Source organism: Mixophyes fleayi, chromosome 11 (assembly GCF_038048845.1).
Source record: "Mixophyes fleayi isolate aMixFle1 chromosome 11, aMixFle1.hap1, whole genome shotgun sequence".
Classification (NCBI taxonomy): Eukaryota; Metazoa; Chordata; class Amphibia; order Anura; family Limnodynastidae; genus Mixophyes; species Mixophyes fleayi.
In genome coordinates this window covers 78,354,980-78,379,255 of record NC_134412.1, presented here as the reverse complement: position 1 = coordinate 78,379,255, position 24,276 = coordinate 78,354,980, and the positions used below count along the sequence as shown (strand labels likewise).

At 43.3% G+C, this 24,276-nt stretch overlaps 1 protein-coding gene across 4 annotated transcripts in view; it reads right to left on the bottom strand.

Annotated features, from left to right (window-relative positions):
• Positions 1-24,276, bottom strand: part of MIB2 (MIB E3 ubiquitin protein ligase 2) — a 76,334-nt gene that overhangs the window by 4,894 nt on the left and 47,164 nt on the right. For 3 of the 4 annotated variants that reach the window (XM_075189824.1, XM_075189823.1, XM_075189822.1), the window contains 11 exons: positions 23,223-23,417; positions 22,059-22,201; positions 19,795-19,902; positions 17,673-17,777; positions 15,138-15,300; positions 13,857-13,990; positions 13,195-13,343; positions 11,722-11,878; positions 10,349-10,503; positions 640-766; positions 332-550 (listed from right to left, as the gene is read on the bottom strand). In XM_075189824.1, coding sequence (XP_075045925.1) covers positions 332-550; positions 640-766; positions 10,349-10,503; positions 11,722-11,878; positions 13,195-13,343; positions 13,857-13,990; positions 15,138-15,300; positions 17,673-17,777; positions 19,795-19,902; positions 22,059-22,201; positions 23,223-23,417 — 1,655 coding nt within the window. The remainder of the gene's footprint in view (positions 1-331; positions 551-639; positions 767-10,348; positions 10,504-11,721; positions 11,879-13,194; positions 13,344-13,856; positions 13,991-15,137; positions 15,301-17,672; positions 17,778-19,794; positions 19,903-22,058; positions 22,202-23,222; positions 23,418-24,276) is intronic. The other variant, XM_075189825.1, reaches the window with a different exon arrangement.

Genomic DNA, 24,276 nt, shown 5'->3' with positions numbered 1-24,276 from the left:
GAATCATCTAAATGTTCATAGCAGCACAACGCATTTCATTGAATGGGGAGGCAGTGACCTGTCCATCCATGTGATTTTGTCAGTGGGGACAGGGCTGCATGTGACAGAGGATGTGAGGGGAACAGGGAATGCAACTTGGATTCCCTTATAATTTTCTCCAACAAGGCAGCCCCCCCCCCATCCCCCCCATCACTAGGTGCACCATAAACACCAATCGGCAGATAGCCCTATAACATACAAGTAGACAAGAGCCAGAGCTGGAGTCTGACTCCCAGTTGTCTCAATGACAGCTTATTACACGTCCCCCGTGCACAGCGTCATCTCTCCTTACCTTGCCGAGAAGAGCTGAGCCGTTGCCGTCTGGCTCCAAGCTGGTGAGGTGCTGCTGTACTAGAACTATGTGCATCGGGGTGTCCCCATCCTCATCCTCCGCGTTCACATCCGCCCCTTCCGTCACCAGCACCTGCACCTGGTTGATGTGCCCGTGTGTCACTGCCAGGTGCAGAGGAGACTGGTTTCTGTTGTTCCTGAGATTTACATCACAGCGGCCCTGTACCCAGGAAACAAGGAAGACAAGTATTATCGCTGAGAAGCGCCTTTCTGCCCCTTGTAGATGACCTCCTCTGTATAAAGACGCACCTCTTTGATCAAGATGTCCACGACTTCCTGGTGGTTGTTGAGCGTAGCTAGATGCAGGGCAGTGAAGCCATCCTCCTTCTTGGAGTCCACCAGCTGCCGTGCCCTTTCGAGAATCTTTCTTACTGCCCTGAAGAGGAAACCACACAGTTTATACTGGTGCTACATAAAGAAAACTCATGAAGAGGTTTGGTTACACCAACACAGATGTGAGTGCAGTGTTGACTATTGACAGGTCTATGATATGAGCGAGGTTCTCTGTGAGTGTTACATTCGTTTTTTTTTGAGTGTCCCTTTAACAACCCCACAAAGAATAGAAAATTGACTTCTTGAGCTTCAGTAATTCCATTTGTGATTGAGGGCAGCTGCTGTGGTCTGTGAGTAGGATTGCAAAATATGCGATGGAAAGGTTGATGGAAAAGAGCTAGATTTCACAATGAAACCACTTATTTGTCAGTGTGTCTAGGTTATCTCCGTTATACCCATTCGTCAACTCATTAATCAATGAGGCTCATTTACCAAAGGCAAAAATGTGGCACCACCCTGCTTCATTTTTGTGTCAGTGCGCCTAATTGTCTGCCCGGTGCATTGCAAGGCGCATGTCCACTTCCAGAGCAATTCTGCAATCTGGGGATGATCCTACTTTTCCAGATATTCTGGAAACTGCACACGGTGAAAACAATAAAATCTTCACTTCAAAAGTACAACCTACTTCCACGTTAGAACAACAACCTTCATTAGTTTGAACTTTTATGGTTTTCTGTTAAAATACAGCTTGTTTTATCCTCACTTGTCTTTTTTTCCAAAATATTTTTATTGCTACATTTAAACGTACAATAAAAGGAAAACATTGCATAAGAGCATAATAAACATGACAAAGACAATGAGAGTTGGAAGGTTTGCAAACTGTTGTTAATCAGACTGAACATGATAAAGTCCAACATTAACGGTGGGTTAGACTGAGCCTCAAGAATTTAACGTATGTCTACTTTTCTTCCTTAGCATTACAAAGACAAGGATGTCCCGTAACAGGTATGATATCATGTGTCACTAGACAAATGTGATCATCAATCGAGCATAACAACTAAGTAGATGAAAAAAAAAATCAAAACTATAACAGGAACATAGGGAGTATATATTATTACATTGGCTGGTTTACATCTGACGCCCTCCAGTAACTCTATGAACGCCCCCCTAAATGCGTCCTCTCCACCTCATTTAATTAATCTCACGCAGCGTAAAACAAATTCTCTAAAGCAAAGCCGGCCACAAGCAACCAAACCTCTCCCATCGGCAGTTTCACCTATCTGCACTTGTGCAAAAGTGACATTGTAAAAAGAGCATTTGCTGTGCGGTTTGATAACTAAGCATTTAAGTCTTTCTTAAATGCTTAGAAATAGCTAAGCTATTTCTTATAGCTAAGAAATCCTTGAGCTTCATTACTCGCCCGAGTGGATGTGAGTTGCATGACTCTCCAGTGACCGATTCCTCCACGTAGACCAGATGTGTGTGTGACTCACACTCACATGTCATTCCAGCTTATTACTCTCAATACAAATAGTGAACAGAGTATCATAACCCCAGTAACAGAGGGTTATTCCACATTAATGATACTGCTTACTCATTGACCTACATACAACATTTGTTGATGACTATATGAGTTTAGTTATGTCGTCTTGGACAGAAGAGGATCGTCAAGACTACTAATCCCGTTATGTTTGCAGAAACCTCCATCTCTCCCACCCTCGCTGTGTCTCCAAACTTAATCAGGAACTCACTCTTGATACTGGCTGTATCATGTATGTCTAACAGTATCCATCAGACAAGCACAGGCTACTCTTAGAGAGGAGCAATCACAGCTGAATTACTTAAAATGTTTTTCCATTTTCATGTGGCTTTAATTCATTGAATTTCACATGCCCTCCCAAAACTTTTACGAAATACTTTTTTTTTTTGGAATATCTCTCTAGCTTCCTTCTGTGCTTTTCAGCCATGTCTGCATATTTTGATGCCCTTGAATACAACACAAAGCTGCTCTTTGAAAATGTGGCTACAACTGTATCCAATACAAGAGAGCCTAGCAGATTGGTGTGACGTATTGCAGGGCAACGGAAATGAATCCTCCCGATGATATAAAGACATGGCTGAAATGTACAGTACTCAATTAAAAAATAATAACTTTCAATCATTTGCATGGGAAAAACTCATGTTTTAGAGTGCTTTTTTACACACGGTCCATTCTACTACCACAAAGTCAACCAAAATAGGCTGCATATTTTAATTACCACAAGGATGAATACCACTGTCAGTGCCGGCCCAAGTAACAGTCAGACCAGGCAACAGCCTAGGGCACCTGATTCTATGGGGCTTCAAAAGACAGATTGATATGTCTTAATTTATATTTTGCATCCAGTAACGTAATAGGTACCAGAATTCTCTAAGTATCCATGGAAACGTATCTTATGTTCCAGTGTTAAGTAGCACATTAGCTCCTCCCATTCTGTGATGCCAGCACATGTTTTAAATTGGCTCCTCCCATTCGGTGTCTCAGAATGGTTTGGGATGGCTCTGGCTACTGTGTGTGCATTGTGCAAAAATAAAAATCTGCATAACTAACTTTCAAATCCACCAGTCTTCCCTTGTGTAAACTTTGTGCTCGGATTTACTCCTGTAATACTTAGTCATATGTCCTAACCATTTCAGTTTATAGCAGGATTAACTCAACCTTTCATTATTTGTTTTAGGATTAAAAAGTTGAATGCATAGGATATTTATAACATAAGCTGAATTCCATTCCAAAAGGAAATAACTGGAATTCCCGAAGCCAAGGAAGGTTTGGGTCATTTAAGTTTCCAAAAGTCAAAGACACTGGAACAATTGGGAACCGTCACAAAAAGCATTTTACTTGCGTCTAATGAGCAGTCGCTGTAAGGGATTAACCTGACCAGTTACCACGATATTCTACAGAGCCTCTGTTTCCAAATCATAGGCTTTAGTACACTTAAGAATGGTATGGGTTGTAGTGGATCTCTCCTACTTACTACTATGTAGCTCCTACTGAAGATTACCCTGGATATGGCATCTGTAACGGCACAGAAACCAGTGGCCTCTGCACGAAACATGGATAAAGCGGATACATTAGGTGGGACACAAGAACTTGTACAGTTCTTAGAGGGTTAAAGAGGACATCTGCTATAATTATTTCCCAATACTCGTCATTTCCCAAGTGGGTCCACAACTTAGAATTCTCTACATTTTGCTGGAGAATTTAAACATAGGTGGAAACCAAGTTGGGAGATTGTGGAGGACAGCCCTTCAATTAGGGTATACATCTAAGTCTATGAAAGCGTTTATGTCATTAGCGGGGGGGGCACAAAATACTGTAAAAGGCCAATGGGCTTTCTCTCTGAGAAATCAAATCATAGCCTGTAAAGGAGCAAAGTATATTTAACGCCTTTCATTCTTATGGTGACCGCATCATGACCGGCAGGTTTATCCCCTACATGACCAACCGGTTTATCTCCCATCAAGACCGGCAGGTTTATCCCCTACATGACCTGCAGGTTTATCTCCCTACATGATCGGCAGGTTTATCCCCCTACATGATCGGCAGGTTTATCCCCTACATGACCAACCGGTTTATCTCCCATCAAGACCGGCAGGTTTATACCCCTACATGACCTGCAGGTTTATCTCCCTTCATGACCGGCAGGTTTATCCCCCTACATGATCGGCAGGTTTATACCCTACATGACCGCAGGTTTATCCCCCTACATGAGCGGCAGGTTTATCCCCCTACATGAGCGGCAGGTTTATCCCCCTACATGACCGGCAGGTTTATCCCCCTACATGACCGGCAGGTTTATCCCCCTACATGATCGGCAGGTTTATCCCCTACATGACCAACCGGTTTATCTCCCATCAAGACCGGCAGGTTTATCCCCCTACATGAGCGGCAGGTTTATCTCCCTACATGAGCGGCAGGTTTATCCCCCTACATGATCGGCAGGTTTATACCCTACATGACCGCAGGTTTATCCCCCTACATGAGCGGCAGGTTTATCCCCCTACATGAGCGGCAGGTTTATCCCCCTACATGAGCGGCAGGTTTATCCCCCTACATGAGCGGCAGGTTTATCCCCCTACATGAGCGGCAGGTTTATACCCCTACATGACCTGCAGGTTTATCTCCCTACATGAGCGGCAGGTTTATCCCCCTACATGACCTGCAGGTTTATCTCCCTACATGAGCGGCAGGTTTATCCCCCTACATGATCGGCAGGTTTATCCCCCTACATGAGCGGCAGGTTTATCTCCCTACATGAGCGGCAGGCTTATCCCCCTACATGATCGGCAGGTTTATACCCCTACATGACCGGCAGGTTTATCTCCCTACATGACCTGCAGGTTTATCTCCCATCAAGACCGGCAGGTTTATCTCCCTACATGAGCGGCAGGCTTATCCCCCTACATAATCGGCAGGTTTATACCCCTACATGAGCGGCAGGTTTATCCCCCTACATGAGCGGCAGGCTTATCCCCCTACATAATCGGCAGGTTTATACCCCTACATGACCGGCAGGTTTATACCCCTACATGACCGGCAGGTTTATCCCCCTACATGAGCGGCAGGTTTATACCCCTACATGACCTGCAGGTTTATCTCCCATCAAGACCGGCAGGTTTATCTCCCTACATGAGCGGCAGGTTTATACCCCTACATGACCAACCGGTTTATCTCCCATCAAGAACGGCAGGTTTATCCCCTACATGACCGGCAGGTTTATCTCCCTACATGAGCGGCAGGTTTATCTCCCTACATGAGCGGCAGGTTTATCTCCCTACATGAGCGGCAGGCTTATCCCCCTACATGACCTGCAGGTTTATACCCCTACATGATCGGCAGGTTTACACCCCTACATGAGCGGCAGGCTTATCCGCCTACATCAATGGTCAGGGAACAGGGGTAAATTACCCCAAATGGGGTAAAAATGTAATTCCTTGGGGTAATGCTGCCGATTCACTTGCTGTCAGTTGGATTGTAGACCCCTTTAAATGTGAAATTGCTGTTGTACCAGAAGAGCCTCAAGGGTTGGCAGAGGCACTTTTTGAGCTGCGATGCAATAATGACGCATGTATTGCATTTGAAAACAAAGCAGATCTGTCATATTTTTGGATTTCAACAGCTGCAAAGGCATCAAAATTGCACATGAGGAGGCAGTCAAAAAGTTGCTGCATTTTGCAACAACCTACCTTTACGAACAAGGATTTTCCACTCTAACGAACATAAAAACAAAGCAGAGAAATTGATTGGACGCTGAAGACTGTATCCAAATTGCTCTGACATCAAAATGCCCCAATATTGATGCTCTCGTATCAACAATGAATTAACATAATTTCTCCAAAACCTGAAGTTTTGAAGTTGAAGCTTTCAAAGAAATTTTTAATAGATTCAATAAAATTTTGAATTCCAATAATTAATAATATGTGATTTCCTTCCTTTCAAATCAGGGGGGTAACATCGGCGTATCTAAATATATTTTGGGGTAAAAGGTAAAAAAGTTCCCTGACCCCTGCCCTACATGATCGCAGGTTTATACCCCTACATGACCTGCAGGTTTATCTCCCTTCATGAGCGGCAGGTTTATCTCCCTTCATGAGCGGCTGGTTTATCCCCCTACATGACCTGCAGGTTTATCTCCCTTCATGAGCGGCAGGTTTATCCCCTACATGAGCGGCTGGTTTATCCCCCTACATGAGCGGCAGGTTTATCTCCCTTCATGAGCGGCAGGTTTATCCCCCTACATGAGCGGCTGGTTTATCCCCCTACATGACCGGCAGGTTTATCCCCCTACATGATCGACAGGTTTATCCCCTACATGATCGTCAGGTTTATACCCCTACATGAGCGGCTGGTTTATCCCCCTACATGATCGTCAGGTTTATACCCCTACATGACCGGCAGGTTTATCCCCCTACATGATCGGCAGGTTTATCCCCCTACATGATCGACAGGTTTATCCCATACATGATCGACAGGTTTATCCCCTACATGACCGGCAGGTTTATCCCCCTACATGACCGGCAGGTTTATCCCCCTACATGACCTGCAGGTTTATCCCCCTACATGACCTGCAGGTTTATCCCCCTACATGACCTGCAGGTTTATCCCCCTACATGACCGGCAGGTTTATCTCCCTACATGAGCGGCAGGTTTATACCCCTACATGACCTGCAGGTTTATCCCCCTACATGACCGGCAGGTTTATCCCCCTACATGACCGGCAGGTTTATCTCCCTACATGAGCGGCAGGTTTATCCCCCTACATGAGCGGCAGGTTTATCCCCCTACATGACCGACAGGTTTATCTCCCTACATGATCGGCAGGTTTATACCCTACATGACCGGCAGGTTTATCTCCCTACATGATCGGCAGGTTTATACCCCTACATGACCGGCAGGTTTATCCCCCTACATGACCCGCAGGTTTATCCCCCTACATGACCTGCAGGTTTATACCCCTACATGACCGGCAGGTTTATCCCCCTACATGACCTGCAGGTTTATCCCCCTACATGACCTGCAGGTTTATCCCCCTACATGATCGGCAGGTTTATCCCCCTACATGACCGACAGGTTTATCTCCCTACATGATCGGCAGGTTTATACCCTACATGACCGGCAGGTTTATCTCCCTACATGATCGGCAGGTTTATACCCTACATGACCTGCAGGTTTATCCCCTACATGACCAACCGGTTTATCTCCCATCAAGACCGGCAGGTTTATCCCCTACATGACCGGCAGGTTTATCCCCCTACATGACCGGCAGGTTTATCCCCCTACATGACCGGCAGGTTTATCCCCCTACATGACCTGCAGGTTTATCCCCCTACATGAGCGGCAGGTTTATCCCCTACATGACCGGCAGGCTTATCCCCCTACATGACCGGCAGGTTTATCTCCCTACATGAGCGGCAGGCTTATCCCCCTACATGAGCGGCAGGTTTATCTCCCTACATGACCGGCAGGTTTATCCCCTACATGACCGGCAGGTTTATCCCCCTACATGACCGGCAGGTTTATCCCCCTACATGAGCGGCAGGTTTATCCCCCTACATGACCGGCAGGTTTATCTCCCTACATGACCGGCAGGTTTACCTCCCTACATGACCTGCAGGTTTATCCCCCTACATGACCGGCAGGTTTACACCCCTACATGACCGGCAGGTTTATACCCCTACATGAGCGGCAGGCTTATACCCCTACATGACCGGCAGGTTTACACCCCTACATGACCGGCAGGTTTACACCCCTACATGATCGACAGGTTTATCCCCCTACATGACCGGCAGGTTTATCCCCCTACATGAGCGGCAGGTTTATCTCCCTACATGAGCGGCAGGTTTATCTCCCTACATGAGCGGCAGGTTTATACCCCTACATGACCGGCAGGTTTACCTCCCTACATGACCTGCAGGTTTATCTCCCTACATGAGCGGCAGGCTTATACCCCTACATGACCGGCAGGTTTACACCCCTACATGACCGGCAGGTTTATACCCCTACATGATCGACAGGTTTATCCCCCTACATGACCGGCAGGTTTATCCCCCTACATGAGCGGCAGGTTTATCCCCCTACATGATCGGCAGGTTTATCCCCCTACATGAGCGGCAGGTTTATCCCCCTACATGAGCGGCAGGTTTATCCCCCTACATGACCGACAGGTTTATCCCCCTACATGATCGACAGGTTTATCCCCCTACATGACCGGCAGGTTTATCCCCCTACATGACCGGCAGGTTTATCCCCCTACATGATCGGCAGGTTTATCTCCCTACATGACCGGCAGGTTTATACCCCTACATGACCGGCAGGTTTATACCCTACATGACCGGCAGTTTTATACCCCTAGATGAGCGGCAGGTTTATCCCCTACATGAGCGGCAGGTTTATCTCCCTACATGAGCGGCAGGCTTACCCCCCTACATGACCGGCAGGTTTATCCCCCTACATGAGCGGCAGGTTTATCCCCCTACATGAGCGGCAGGTTTATACCCTACATGAGGGGCAGTAGAGTTGGAGAGAGCCTTGTAAGTGGTGGTGAGGAGTTTGAAAAGGATTCTGTAGGTGAAGGGGAGCCAGTGTAAGGCAAGGCAGAGAGGGGAGGCAGAGGAGGAGCGGCGTGAGAGGAAGATGAGTCTTGCGGCCGCATTGAGTATAGAGCGGAAGGGGGAGAGGCGGGAGTGGGGGAGGCCAGTGAGGAGGAGGTTACAATAATCGAGGCGGGAGATGATGAGTGCTTGGATGACAGTTTTGGTGGCATCCTGAGAGAGAAAAGGATGGATGCGGGCGATGTTGCGTAGTTGGAAGTGACAGGCTTGGGCAAGAGAATGAATGTGGGGGGCAAAAGAGAGAGAGGAGTCGAGGGTGACACCCAGGCAGCGAAGTTGGGTGACAGAGGAGATGGTGGTGTTGTTGACGACAATAGAGAGGTCATGGTGGGATGGGAGTCTGGGCGGAGGAAAGACAATGGGCCTGAGTCATTAAGGCAAGCAAAGGAGTAAATGCTCTCTGGGACAAACCATGTTACAATGCAAGGGGTGAAAATCAGTTTATTATTTTGTACATAAGTTAAATACTGGCTGTTTTTTCATCTAGCACACAAATACTTGCTAGCTTTATTATTACATTGAAATATAAAGATGATCTAGGACATGCCCTACCCAAACTATAAATCTGCCTCACATTTTAAATTTACCTCCCCCTCCAATACAACATGGTTTTGCCCAGGTGCAAATGTTACTCCTTTTTTATGCTTTACTCTCCTTAATGACTCAGGCCCAATTAGTTCAGTTTTAGAAATATTGATTTTGAGAAAGCGCTTGGACATCCAGGAGGAGATGGCGGAAAGGCAGTCAGATACTAAAATGTATGTTGTATTTTTAGAACAGATAGGGTGTTTTTTTAGTAACTAAGTAGATTAGAGATAGGAGAGCACTTTGTTTCCCTGTATATGTACTGTAGCCGGCCCTGAGCCAGTTACTTTTTAACACACATCAATCATAAGTATCAATGTGTATAAATGGTCAACTTGTGCAAACCACTGCAACTTCCTCCCAGGCTGGATACTCTCCTTTGCTGTAATCCTGTGGTGAATACCAGATTGCCATATATAGCTATGTGTTCTTTGTGGCTTAAAAATAACATGTTGTGGAAAAGTGGATGTTATTTCTATTTTTTTTAGTCATAACCATATGGGGATGGAGGAATGCTGAAAACACTTCAAAGAATCTTCTGGTTTCTGACTAGTACCCTGAAGTCCGGCCCTCAGAAATACACACACAGTTCTCATAAAAAGTCTGTTAAAGTGCAACAGTCTCCTGTGGAGGCAGCCATTTTGCGTGCAGTACCAGTATTGACGTGTCTGTAGCCTATCAAATCACAAGGAACAAAGTGACATCACTGAACCACTAACTCCTAAGTGATATATTAAATGGGAAAAAAAATAGTGAAAAATCACAAGAACATGTTACTATTTACACGTCATTTCATTGTCACATTACTAGACATTAGATTTACTAGAAACCCATCACCACCACCACCACCACATAAAGCCCCATTTGTGTCTTTAAATCATTAATTAACCTGTTGAGATGTGAGACAAATGCAGTGTTGATAAGAGAACAAGCGGCTCAGAGAACTTACAGGACGTTGCCTTTCAGAGCGGAGTGATGTAGCAGGTTGAAGCCTTGCTGGTTCTGCACGGTGAAATCAATGTTCGGTACTTCAGTCAGGATCTCGATGATACTTCTGAAATCTGCTGTGATGGCATAGTGCAGCGGGGTGTCCCCGTGTAAGTCCTATGAGCGGAGACAGCAGGTTACCCACCATTCTGTCCTGGAACTTCTCATAGTGCATTGTAAGTTCCTAATGAAGATGATTTGTACATTTGGGGGTAGGGGGTTTACACACACCTCCTTCCTTCACGCTAATATAACAGCCATTATTATTACAAGTTTTCGCTGTGGAAGTTCTGCTGTGGGAGAGCTACCAATGAGAAGGTATCCTGTGCATGGATGGAACTGACAGCCGGCTCCTGATTGGATGGCCAGAGCACTCGTCCAATCATTAGCCGGCTATCATATCAGTATATACATCAGATCTCTCCTCTCCTGAGGCTTTCTACAGGCTCTTGTAGCAGCCCATCAGATACTCCCAGTAAAAGTGAGTATGAGGGACAGCTTCAATGTGGAGATGGCTGTGGTCTCAGGTAGCCAGCGGTGTACATGTGCTCCTCAATTTCAGTTTAGTTTGGTTTACCTACATTGCTGATTTTTTGGGGTTTGAGTCTTAGCAGAGTGCTATCTGCATGGAGGTTATATGATCAACATGGGTTTCTTCCTACGGTCCAAAGACATACTGGTAGGGTAACTGGCTTCTGACTATATTAACCCTGGGGTGTGTGTTCTGTGTGCGTGAGGTAGAGTAAACTGTCTGTGAGGTCCATAGGCATACTTGCCCACCTCCGTGATCTCCCCTCCGGGAGGGGAGAGCTCACTGTCGAGTCTTGGGGGCGTGACCACAAGAAATGTTTCATTAGGCCCCGCCTCTCAGCTAAACATCATCAATTTCAGTCTATTACAGCAGGGGGCAAGACCATGATGACACGATTCGCCGTGAATCGTGTAGATAAGCTCCGCCCCCATCCACTTCACTAACGAAGTAGGCAGGATGCGGGAGGTTGCCCAGTTCTCCCGGGAGGACTCCCAGAAATTCCGGGAGAGCTGGGCAACTATCTCCATAGTAAAATAAAGTGCAATGTAAATGTGATTTTGGCCGGCTGTAGCAGACATGCTGAATGGAGCTCATTTGGACTTTACTCACCCAAGCGAATCTAAACCAGACATATTGTCCTTCTGCTGTACATTTTATGTCACTCATCTTACATTAGTGTATACTGCAGAATGAGTGAAATAAAATGTACTTAGTTCTGTATCTTAACACAATTTTTTTTCCTGCTATTCAAAAAAAGTTGAATCACCCACAAACCGCATTTCACCTCTCTCCCCAAAACCCACCTGGGTATTGATGGCACAGTTGGGGACGCACAGGATCTGCACCACCTCCATGAAGCCTTTGTTGACAGCGATGTACAGAGCCGTGCACTTGGCATTGTTGAGCAGCTCAGCGTTGGCTGCGTTCCCCAATAAAACTCTAACGACGGCAGGCTGGTTTCTGAGAACAATGGAGACAAATGTTATGGAGCAGCTTCTGAGAAGCTGGAAACACGCGACTGGCGATCATTGGGAAACTCATCTTGACTTTAATATGAATTTGCAGAACGTAGGAAGAAACGACTACGCTCTAGGAAAAAATGTGGAAAAGGGACACATGGTGTCAGCAGTTGTTATATAATGTGTCATAACACAGACACAGACGCTGCATTACTAGACATTAAGGTGACAACATCCATCTAACAGATGTTTAGTTTATAATGGTGACTGGAGATTTCCGGGAAAGTCAGTTTATACTAATACGTTTCATTGTACTGGCTTATTTAAAGATATATGTATATATAAACCAAAAGTTACTTTAATGTATGTATAGACTTCAGGAAAGTTCTGTATAAGTTGTGATGTAACTACTTCAGAATTCATTAGGAACTCTCATGTATTATAAGGAATTCCATATATAAGAATAACTCCATTTCAAATGTTACTTTAACCTGTGCACGCTCAGAACATAGTGGGGGACTCAAAAGCGGATGAACACGTATAACAGTCCCTCCTACCCCCAGCTTTGCTAATAGGTCCATTGATTGAGTGCAACACCCCAGTACTAAGGCAGAAATAAGCAAAGGAAATAATTTATCTAAGTCATTCCTAGTCCTTTGGTGAGAGGCCCCTTTGTCTGTGGTTTGTAAATGGACAATTCCGCTATAGTGAGTAAACTGGAGCGGAATCTTGTGTCTCTGTCCTAAACTCGTGTCACCCTGTGCTCCTTCTGCTATCAACTTCTGCAGTGCCCGGAGTGCTGGGGGGGAAGAGAGGTATCTTGGGGGCCAGGAGACATGGTGAACATTTCTGCCGCCCTTGGGATGTTGCTGCCTAAAAAGAGGTTCCCATCTCGCCTCATGGGAGAAATGGCCGTGCTTCCAAGCCAAGCATGCAGAAAGCTGGCACCGGAGAGAGCCGCCGACCTGACTGGGCTGGAGATTTAAACTCCTGGCCCTGTGGGTGTGTACTGAAAGTGGCAGCTGATTGGACAGAAGCTGCAGAACATCCATCCAATGCACACGCTTCTCCTGGCTCCTCTGCATGCAGTCAGTAGATTGAAAGCTGAATGCAGGAAACAGTGGGGCCCTCAGGCAAGGGAACCCCACCATAGGATTGGGGTGGTGCTAACAAGCAGGGTTTATGCAAAACACTTCAATATGATTTATTGTCCTTATACACCATTCCATATAAGCTCAGAAAAGTACGTGCAATATAAATGAATGGGAAAAGGTTAAACATATTAATTTAGTTGGTCTTAGCACATTCAACTCTTACCCATAAGCAGCATAATGCAAAGCAGAATCGCCCTCGTCATCCTTAAGGTCAATGTTTGCATTGGCTTGAAGCAGGACCTTCACCACTTCCAAGTGCCCCAAGTGAGAGGACACCTGTAGAGCCGTCCTGCCCTGATTTCTTATATCCACCTGGCATGGAAAAAAAGATGCAATAATGACCCAAACAAGCAGAGCCCTCATTGTGCGGTGAACAGAGAGGTAGCAGAGCCTCTGAGTACGAGCCTGGCCTTCTTTAACCCTCGCTAGGTGTTATTTTTCCTTAATCTCCTGCCAGTGTGTAAACGTGTTCAGTTTCTGCTGAATATCAGCTGGAAGGAACTTTGGCCAAGGGTGACGGAGGCGCTTATTTTCTGGTTCTGACACGGGTCATAGCGCTGTGTACTTGAAGGCTACGCTTTTACTCGGCCAGACTGACTGTGATGTTAAGCAGCCCAGGCTCTGGTTTGCCTCATCTTACAGCGAGGAATCCTGCTGGATAACGGCCAAGTCCAACTAACCAAGCCACAGGCAATCAAGAACAAGGGAAGGAGGAATCTGTGGGGTGTGTGAATGATCAGACGTAATCCTATCATCTTACTTATTGCAGGGATAGTGATGAAATTAGATTACGGCAGGGTCAGTCCTACGTCATGCCAGACGTACCTTGTCCGGGTGTTTCAGGAGCATCTCTCGCACTCGGCTCGTGTTTCCCTGGGCTGCTTCAATAACCAATGAGCTGGGGCTCTCACAATCAATCTTCTGTGCAAGTATCTTCTCTAAAATGGAAACCAGTGTACCTGCCAATGGGAAACAGACAATCATTTTAGTTGTGTTTTGTCAAAGGCATTTACACATTTGTGTTCTTTGTAATTGACACTAAGGGGGTGATCCAAGTGCCGGCGTAGCGGCACCAAGATGTCCGGCTGCGCGCGTTGCCGGGAATTCTGGTAGGAATCTTCCAGCCATAACATCAGCAGGTGCTGTCTGCAGATGTTCCGGAGATACCTTGCACTGAATTGAATCTCCCCCTAAGTTTTAGTAAGGACTATCATCTATTTTTATCACTTAACTAGGTTGCATTGGCACCAAGAAGAAGCTTGGAAACTGGGTCTGGAATCAACCATTATATGGCATCAAAATGTAAAAAACCTTACTTGGCATCCAAATACTTAGGCTGATTAGCAAGATTTAAACTCATTAGTTTGAATATGCAAATTAGAGCTTAGCGTTGATTTGGTATTTCCCAGAATCCTTTGTGGATTCAGTAAATCTTTAATGGTAACTGGACCAAAATAACTTTTGTTGATCACAACACAAACACAACATTTTGTGAATCCCTTTGACTAAGTCTTGGTCTAAGTTAGAGCCCCCATAGTTTTGAATTTAAAAACCAATATGGCACTCAGGTAATCTTAAATTCTTCCAGTCCATAAAACCAACCCTCATGCTGTTTTTGCTGTGACCGTTAAAGTAGTGCAGCTTTAAGAAAATATCATTAGTGTGGATGCACCAGGGGTGTGTATTATGGTGAAATATACATTATGCCTTAGATATTTCTAGTGGCAAAGAGGCTTATCAGGAGAAAACAGGGACAGAAGGAAACACTAATATAAGCACACGTTGTACAAGAGACGCTCAGGTGATCAAAGTGTGGGGTGCTGGGAAAACACCATGGAGAAATAGAGCAGAGCAGGACATCATAAGACGGCACGTGCAAAGAGTCAACGAGTAGACATATACATGACGCGAGATTTGAGAGGTCAACACAGCTTTAAACAATTCACCCAAAAATGTACATAGCTTGGGCCATCTATAAAAATGAGTCCAACGAGGGTTCCCCCTCTGTACTGCATGTCAGCACGCAACCCACATAATATTAAAAAGTTAACTCTATAAGTTTTATTTTACTTATTGCATTTTTTTTATCATTTTTTCTTTGCTCACTTTTAGGTTCCTTGGCGTTTTCGGTTGTCATCAGGTTGGCATCGTCGTCTCTCTGGTAAGAGGTGAGGCAAGCAGGGTTAAATGTCCATGACTGGCCGCCAACAGACACTCTCATGTCTCCGTCCCCAAACACTTTGATTACTTTGCCAATCTGGCCCAGCGCCTAACGCAACAAACATGGAGAATGTAAAATGAAGTCAGATGACAACAGGCTGGAAGAGGCAGCAGCAGTTTAGGAATTTTCACACCCCTGAGGCTAATTTTTTTTTGCAAAAAAGTAATGTAGATCTTAGTTGTCATTAGATGTCTTTACGGGCGGAGACAAACGTTTCTCTTCTAATTGTTAATACTTTGCATTAGGGTCTGTAGTAGCTTCAGAATAATATGGAAACAGAAGACTAACAGATAAAAGTAAACGAAAGTGTTGCTCATAACAACCAATCAGATTCTAGCTATCATTTATCTAGCACATTCTAGAACATGATAGCTAGAATCCGATTGGATGCTATGGGCAACACTTACACTTTTCCTTTTCACAAGGTCATTTTATAGGGAGCAAAAAGTTACTAAATTCCTTACTAAAAATACGCTTTTTGAATGCTGTTCTTGCTGAGTTAATCAGCTAATTTTTCATTTCTTGGAGAGATGCTTAATTTAAAACATTTTAACGGTGATTTATAAAGTGCCACGCCTACAAGTATCTGTGTACAAATGGCATGAGTGATCTTGACTAACATCACTATATCTATCTGTGTGAGTCCTCATTTGCAAGGTCAACTGAGACACCATCTATTCGGATGTGTGTTGAAGTGTGTTCTAAGGCTATCAGACAGCTTGCCATTTGAACGACAAAACATTTTTACCACAGCAGAGCTCACCTTTCTACTAAAGTTTACCCGTCACCTGCAAACACCGGAGGTGGCCATTTTGTAGCCTGACTAATGTTCATGAGAACACAGCTTTATCAATCGATTAGAAACTAATGACAACACTTCAAAATGGCTACCTCCAGTGTGTTATAGGTGCAATTAGACAAGTTAATGACACAGGGCTATATGCTTTCCCAAAAACGTAGAGAGAAAAAAAAAGGTAAAATGTATTTATACGCTTTAGGTATCTTCTTCCGCTGTCCAATTTTAATTAATATGCAAAGCAAGAAGTCAAGTAAAGAAATACAGCATAATATGGACCGTGAATATTGATTAGAGGATTGTGTTTGTGACAGGTTGTAAAAGTTGACCATATGATATAGAAACAACTTTAGTAATAGGACCCTTTTGCTTTATAACTGTTTAACATTGATATCTATAATAACCTGGGAACAACATTAAAGTGAGCCAAAGGACATTCATGGGCACTACCAGTGTTCAGAGATACGAAGAAAATACAGAAATAAGAAGAAAGCTGTAAGAAATGATCAACCATTTTGAACAAGTTATACACCGTAATTATTGTCTGTAATGCGTAACTAAACAAACAGCCAAATAAAATACAATGTTACAGTAGAACACTGTAGACAAGAGTCATGTTTTGATACAATCCAAAATTAAATGTAATACTCCAAAAACTCACTTGGTAAAATCATTGACTCAAGGGGCTGTCACGTAAATAAAATTGTTTCAGTTAGACTATTGTGCTTCATATGCTAAGCAGAAAATCCCATCTTGCACTGATGAGCTCTAGCAAGGGTGAACTGTGTGTAGGTAGAAATTCTGTCTCGGCACAAACCCGAGTTATGCTCTAAAAACCTAGGATGTGATGGACTGCCAAGTCAATAGCATTTCTCATATCAAGCTATCGATTTTATTATCTCAGTCTTTTCTGATTAGGAGCTACAATTGAAGGATTAATTGTTGGTTGGTTGCTATTTGCACTTTGTTAGTAAATAACCCTTACCTTCTTTTTTTTTTGTGGACATACTATATCTCACATGCTGACAGCAAAGCAAATCACCCAACAATAGGAGTTGCAAACAGGTTGTTTAAAAAGTTTATACTGAAACTGTTAACAGTGCAATTCATATTTTGAGCATAAGCTATTGCAGAACATGAGTATTATGGCATAGGTGTATGAAACATATTGTCTGAGTACATAAAGACAGACAGATGGACTGGGCAAGTGGACTAAGGGGTATATTTAATAAACTGAAGGTTTGAAAAAGTAGAGATGTTGCCTATAGCAACCAATCAGATTCTAGTTATCATTTATTTAGTACATTCCACAAAGTGACAGCTAGAATCTGATTGGTTGCTATAGGCAACATCTCTACTTTCTCAAACCCTCAGTTTAGTAAATCTAAAACACAGAATCTAGGGGATTGGAAAAAAACTGAGGGCAGTGAAATAAACCTCTAACATGACTACATCACTGGTTGGACAGCCCTAGGCTATAAACGGGTACTTTGTTCAAAATGGTGAATTAATATGAAAAGCAATGAGCAGACAGATGAAGAACGGACACAGGACCACAGATTGTTACATGGTGCTGGTTAAGTGGCCCTTTGTAGTTTTAGGCCTGTTATTTTATGTCACTCACAGGGGCCATATCATCTGTCCATTCCCCATGACCAACTTGCAGCTTCTTGACTGTATCCATGTCATCCATCACACGCACAACATCACCAACCCAAATGCTGCTGTGCTAAAAAGGAAAGAAACAAAATAAAAAAAAAATGCTTTTTCTATCTTATGCAAAAGGGGAAAAAGGAGCAACTGATAAAATATAAAATGCGTTTAGGATACTGTAAAGCGCAACTCCGAACTGCGACACTGGGGGGCAGCACCTATCGCAACACCAAGCAGCACAGATGTGATGGGATGTTCCAGTCATTCTTCATACCCGCTAGCTAGGGTAGTGACACCCTGGCACACCAGGTGCCAGTGTACCACTATCCTCACACTCATGGATAAGTCAAGGAGTAAGCAGTAAATGGTTGTATTATATCCACAAATGTGATAACATCTTGATTTAAATAGCATTTCTGTATTTCCTAATAATGAGCAAATTGCCTGCAATATGACACACTTTGTTCTGAATTCAATATTGATTTGGCAGACAAATTATCCATTTGTACTATGGATCTGGGTACAATAATGACAATTAGTTAGAATAGTCAAAAGCAGCAGGATCTATCTATCTATCAATCTATCTATCTATCTATCTATCTGTCTGTCTGTTTCATTATCTATCTATCTATAATATCTATCTGTCTGTCTGTTTCATTATATATCTATCTCAAATATATATCAATCTATCTCATATATTGATCTATCTATCTCATATATATATATATACTTGTCTGTCTATCTATCTCATATATCTATCTATCCATCTATCTCTCATTTCTATGTATCTATCTATCTATCTATCTATCTCATCTATCTGTCTGTTTTATTATCTATCTATCTATCTCAAATATCTATCAATCTATCTCATATATCTATATATCTGTCTGTCTATCTCATATATCTATCTATTTATCCATCTATCTCTCATTTCTATGTATCTATCTATCTAATCTATCTGTCTGTTTTATTATCTATCTATCTCAAATATCTATCAATCTATCTCATATATTGATCTATCTCATATATCTATATATCTGTCTGTCTATCTATCTCATATATCTATCTATTTATCCATCTATCTCTCATTTCTATGTATCTATCTATCTCATCTATCTGTCTGTTTTATTATCTATCTATCTATCTATCTCATCTATCTGTCTGTTTTATTATCTATCTATCTATCTATCTCAAATATCTATCAATCTTTCTCATATATTGATCTATCTATCTCATATATCTATATATCTGTCTGTCTATCTATCTCATATATCTAGCTGTCTGTCTGTCTATCGATCTTTATAATCTATATATCTATCTATCTATCTCATATCTATCTGTCTCTCTCATCTATCTATCTCACATTTCTATGTATCTATCTGTCAATCTCATCTATCTATCTCATATATTTATATCTATCTATATACCTATCTAATATCTATCTGTCTGTCTCGTGTATGTATGTATGTATGTATGTATGTATGTATCTATGTATGTATGTATGTATCTATGTATGCATGCATGTATGTATGTATGTATGTATGTATGTATGTATGTATGTATGTATGTATGTATGTATGTATCTATCTTCTGTACGTATCTAAGCTCTTAGGGTCAGGCTTCACTCTTGACCTTTGGAACTTATTCTAATCACGACAGAGGAGTAAAATCATTCTACAAGAATTTTGCAATTGGCTGGTTGGAGCTTTCAAATGAAGTTACAAACTGTAGGACATTTGCTGATGACAGTACTATGAAGGCCCTGTGAAGACCATCACCCCTGTTCCTGCAGCTCTCCTTTTATCAAACATGGAGAACGTGTGTGTAATGTGCACCAAACAAGACTGTACATAGAGAGGAAAAAGAAGTGATGTTAAATATTCAAAATTCCGGCCTCCAACCTATATGTTTTCCACCAGTGGCGGAAAATAACTTGAGCAAATTATAATGTGGCTCATATTATTTTACCCAAACAACTTAGGAAAGGTCCCTAATCTCCAATCACCTCTCTTCTATCTATGTAACTTATTACATGGTGCTAAACAAAACCATGTACACATTTATCTAGGGAAGTGTAATAGTCCTGTATGTACCTTTGTTAGAGCCCCAGGATGGAAGGTCCAACGCGTTTCACTGTTGTACTGAACTCTGACATCTCCCCGCTCTGTGATCCGGTGAACTGTTCCAGTTTGACCTATAAACTGTACAGCCAGGAACACTTCAGTAGTATAAAGTCACTGCCTATCTGTTATAACAATGCACCATCACACTGTAATCAAACCTAGAGAGCGCTCACATGGACTGCAGGAATAAAATATTATCTTACGGGAACTGTAAATTGTGGTTCAACAACAGCTGACTATGTATAGTGTTACGGGATAGATCCCCTTTTATTATGATTAATTTAATTGCCCTCGCTCTGCCCTAATGAACATTTGTGCTAATAGATGCCGCTACCCATTTACTACACTAGATACAACCTGTCTTCTCCATCAGACATCTGTCTGACTGTATTTACTCTGCTTCCAGTCTCCACCTCTCAGACTGTGTGCTACATGAAAAGCAGACAGTATTTAACTTATGTGCAAAATAGAAAACTAATTTTCATCCCTTGCATTGTAACATGGTTTTGTCCAGGAGACTTAAGTAAGAAATTTCTTGCCTAAGTTCCTTAATGAATCAGGCCCATTGTCACTAATTTGGATATTACCTGTACACAAGCTAGTTGTGCTGGTATTGTCTTAACATTAATGTTGGTTGTATACTACAGTGGGTGGCTGTTTTCTCTCTGCTGCCAGGTGAGATGGACTATATACTCTGACAGACAGGGGGAGCACTTATAGCCGAGCAGTCATTACATGATTCCCTATCTAAACAATGCTTCTATTAGAGTGCTGAATGCAATTCAATAACATTTTTGCACAATAATCAACCTGTGCTTTAAGGCATACCTATCGTGTATTCATAGTGTCCATTAAAACTGAACAAATATTCATGTCAATGCAATGTATTAATTCACTACTAATTAGTAACATCATAGGCATTTTGCACCTCATGCTTCAATGATAAAATTAGCTCTTAGTAAATTGATAGACTGACGACAGTTACTGCCTTTACTGTGAGTCAGTGTGAGGTACACTGTACAGTCCTTTGAGTAACTAGTTCATAATATGCTATTGAAAGTGTACCAGTTATACTCATTTGTTAGCCGACGGTTGTGACCAACTAAAAGGATGGGGCTATTTTTGCCAAGGCTGCAGGGGCAAGTCTAGCCTAAAATAATGATCCCCGCCCCCAATGGTAAAACAATGTATAACGAAAGTGCAAACATATGATTAACATGTCATAAAATTAGTTAGTCATATATAATAGAATAAGAAGATGTTAGTATATAGTATCAACATACCTCCAGCATTCCAGGGACAGAATCGGGATCATGTTGGCCATGCCATCAATCTACCTCCCCAGATCCAGCCATGGATCTACCTCCCCAGATCCAGCCATGGATCTACCTCCCCAGATCCAGCCATGGATCTACCTCCCCAGATCCAGCCATGGATCTACCTCCCCAGATCCAGCCATGGATCTACCTCCCCAGATCCAGCCATGGATCTACCTCCCCAGATCCAGCCATGGATCTACCTCCCCAGATCCAGCCATGGATCTACCTCCCCAGATCCAGCCATGGATCTACCTCCCCAGATCCAGCCATGGATCTACCTCCCCAGATCCAGCCATGGATCTACCTCCCCAGCTCCAGGCATCGATCTACCTCCCCAGATCCAGCCATGGATCTACCTCCCCAGATCCAGCCATGGATCTACCTCCCCAGATCCAGCCATGGATCTACCTCCCCAGATCCAGCCATGGATCTACCTCCCCAGATCCAGCCATGGATCTACCTCCCCAGATCCAGCCATGGATCTACCTCCCCAGATCCAGCCATGGATCTACCTCCCCAGATCCAGCCATGGATCTACCTCCCCAGATCCAGCCATGGATCTACCTCCCCAGCTCCAGGCATCGATCTACCTCCCCAGATCCAGGCATCGATCTACCTCCCCAGATCCGGCCATCGATCTACCTCCCCAGATCCGGCCATCAATCTACCTCCCCAGATCCGGCCAATGATCTACCTCCCCAGATCCGGCCATCGATCTACCTCCCCAGATCCGGCCATCGATCTACCTTGTCAGATCAGGCTAAACCACACCCATAGTCATTAACCCAAAATGCTATACTCCCTCCCTTTCAGACCCCAGAAACTGTGACTATTTAGAAATATTGAGACTGCTGGAGGTATGAGTCAGGTCAATTACAAACGACAACTACAGATACAGAAGTGCTGACCAATTACCTCTGCCATTTTAGGGTTCCATCCGCCATGCCCCTCTTGCATTTCCCGTAAAATTTCAACATCCAAGAGACATTTCACTTTGTCGCCATGCTGGAACGGATGCCGCTCAGAACTCTCTTTCCTTTGTATCTCCGCAGGTTTACCTACAAGGACAGTAAAAGTATCATAAGATGTCCAAAAAAAACCCTAAAATTGCAGGATATATTAGCTACATGTGCTAATATTTCTGTGCATGAAAATGCACTTTCCTGGTGGGTGTTAAAGACATCCCAATGACATTATGGGTTGACATCCATTCTCTGGCAAACATAAAGCAAGTGTAAAAAGCAGTTTGTTTTGCAGGAAGGCTCTGCATCCCTCTGCTAAGCCAGGAAGACCTCCATCAATATACATTCTTCATCCCTTGAAGCCCACAAAAAAAGTCACATACCTATGCAGGCTTGCAGAGTTACATGAATGTATATGGAGACTGGAGAGGGAAGGGTGGTCTACTGTAGGCTGAGTATAGTAAGGGCGTGTTCATGTAGACCCGCACGGAGATGCACCTGTCAAAGCCGTATCAATTGTGGGTGTCTGAGGACTGGTGCAAATACACACTGATGATGATGATGATGATGACGACGGTCGCCAGCAGCAGCGAGATGCTTTTAATTGGCTGATTGCGAATTCACCTCTGAAACCGATAGGTGCTCTCTTCATTGATCATGGATATATTATAGGATCTTGTGGGCTTATTTTACAAATAATATTTTCATGCGTACACGGGTAATATTATATCTGCTGTATTACATCACGCCTAGTGGCTATAAAAACAAAAGTTAACAAAGCTTATGGCCATGTTGTGTGCATGGATATGTGCAGGTATATGCAAGCCTGACGTAAACCTGGCATGTATGCTGCAGGGGCAGAGCTGGAAGCGCCAACTCAGCATAGATACGCTATTTGCACGGGCGGCTTTTTGAGCATAAATTACGTCCAACATCTCTCCAACTCAGCATCAATCCCATATTGTCATTTAATAGTAGCCGATTCACCATCCCTCACTTCTGTGACCAATTCCACCACCTAAGTGCAAGGCCGAATTGTAGACTGTGGTTGAACTGTGTTTCCAGCATTACATAAATGATTTATTAAACCCGTGAAAGAGTTGCCATCCCATCTTACCAAGCTTAGGTAAGTGATCTCTGTAATAATGTCCTCCAGGAGCGTCAGCGATGCATTTCAGGTCTACTTTGCCCTTGTGTCCAACTCTGTAAACATTTGTGGTTCCGTCTGCCCACGTGACGCTCGCCACGCTGCGTCCCGTCTCCACGTCCCAGCCACGGATGTCCACAACTCGACCGACTTTAGTTTCCCCCCCTAGGCATGAGAACAACATCAGCACAGCTATGAGACAAAACATTGTGATAACAGATTTTCTTTACAAAATCTGTGAAAAATAAACACAACCAACGTACAGTTTCATACATGGAATAAAGAAGTATTTTTATAAACAGACGACCTAGATTAAAAAGAAACAAAAAAACCATTTATTTTCTGACATTTCGTATGTGGTAAACTGCACATTTTAATGCATTGGTTATATTTGTAAATTTAAACCTGGTGTTACATCTGGAATCTTATAGACTGCCTTCAGATCATTGCTACATCTTCTCTCTCATATCTGACTGTGCCGATCTTTGTCTCTCATGTGACTCACATAAAAACACATATATAACAAAAATGATCCGGTACGTGAAATCTACGGTATATCCCCAGTCCGATCTTCTATCTCCAATAAGACTTCAATCAAGTATGTCCGTTCATACACTCCAGGGGGTAGATTTAGCAAGCCTTCTAAAAAGGAAAAGTGGAGGTGTTACCCATAGCAACGGGAAAAGTGGAGATGTTACCCATAGCAACTAATCAGATTCTAGTTATTATGTTCTAGAATTTACTAGATAAACGATAGAATCTGATTAGTTGCTATAGGCAACACCTTCACTTGTCTTTAAAGAATGTTTGAAAAATCTACCCCCAAGTGTAAGTTTGGATATATCACTGCCTCGACTATCTATCCTAACAACTAAACAAAGTCACAGGTCAGCATTCCTATGACAACACTGCACAGTGTGTAATGACACACTATAGAAATCCTTGGTACATAACCTATACTCCGAGCTGGATTACATCACTGGAGCCTACAGGCACAGAACCATTGGCGCACTAAAGCCCAGCC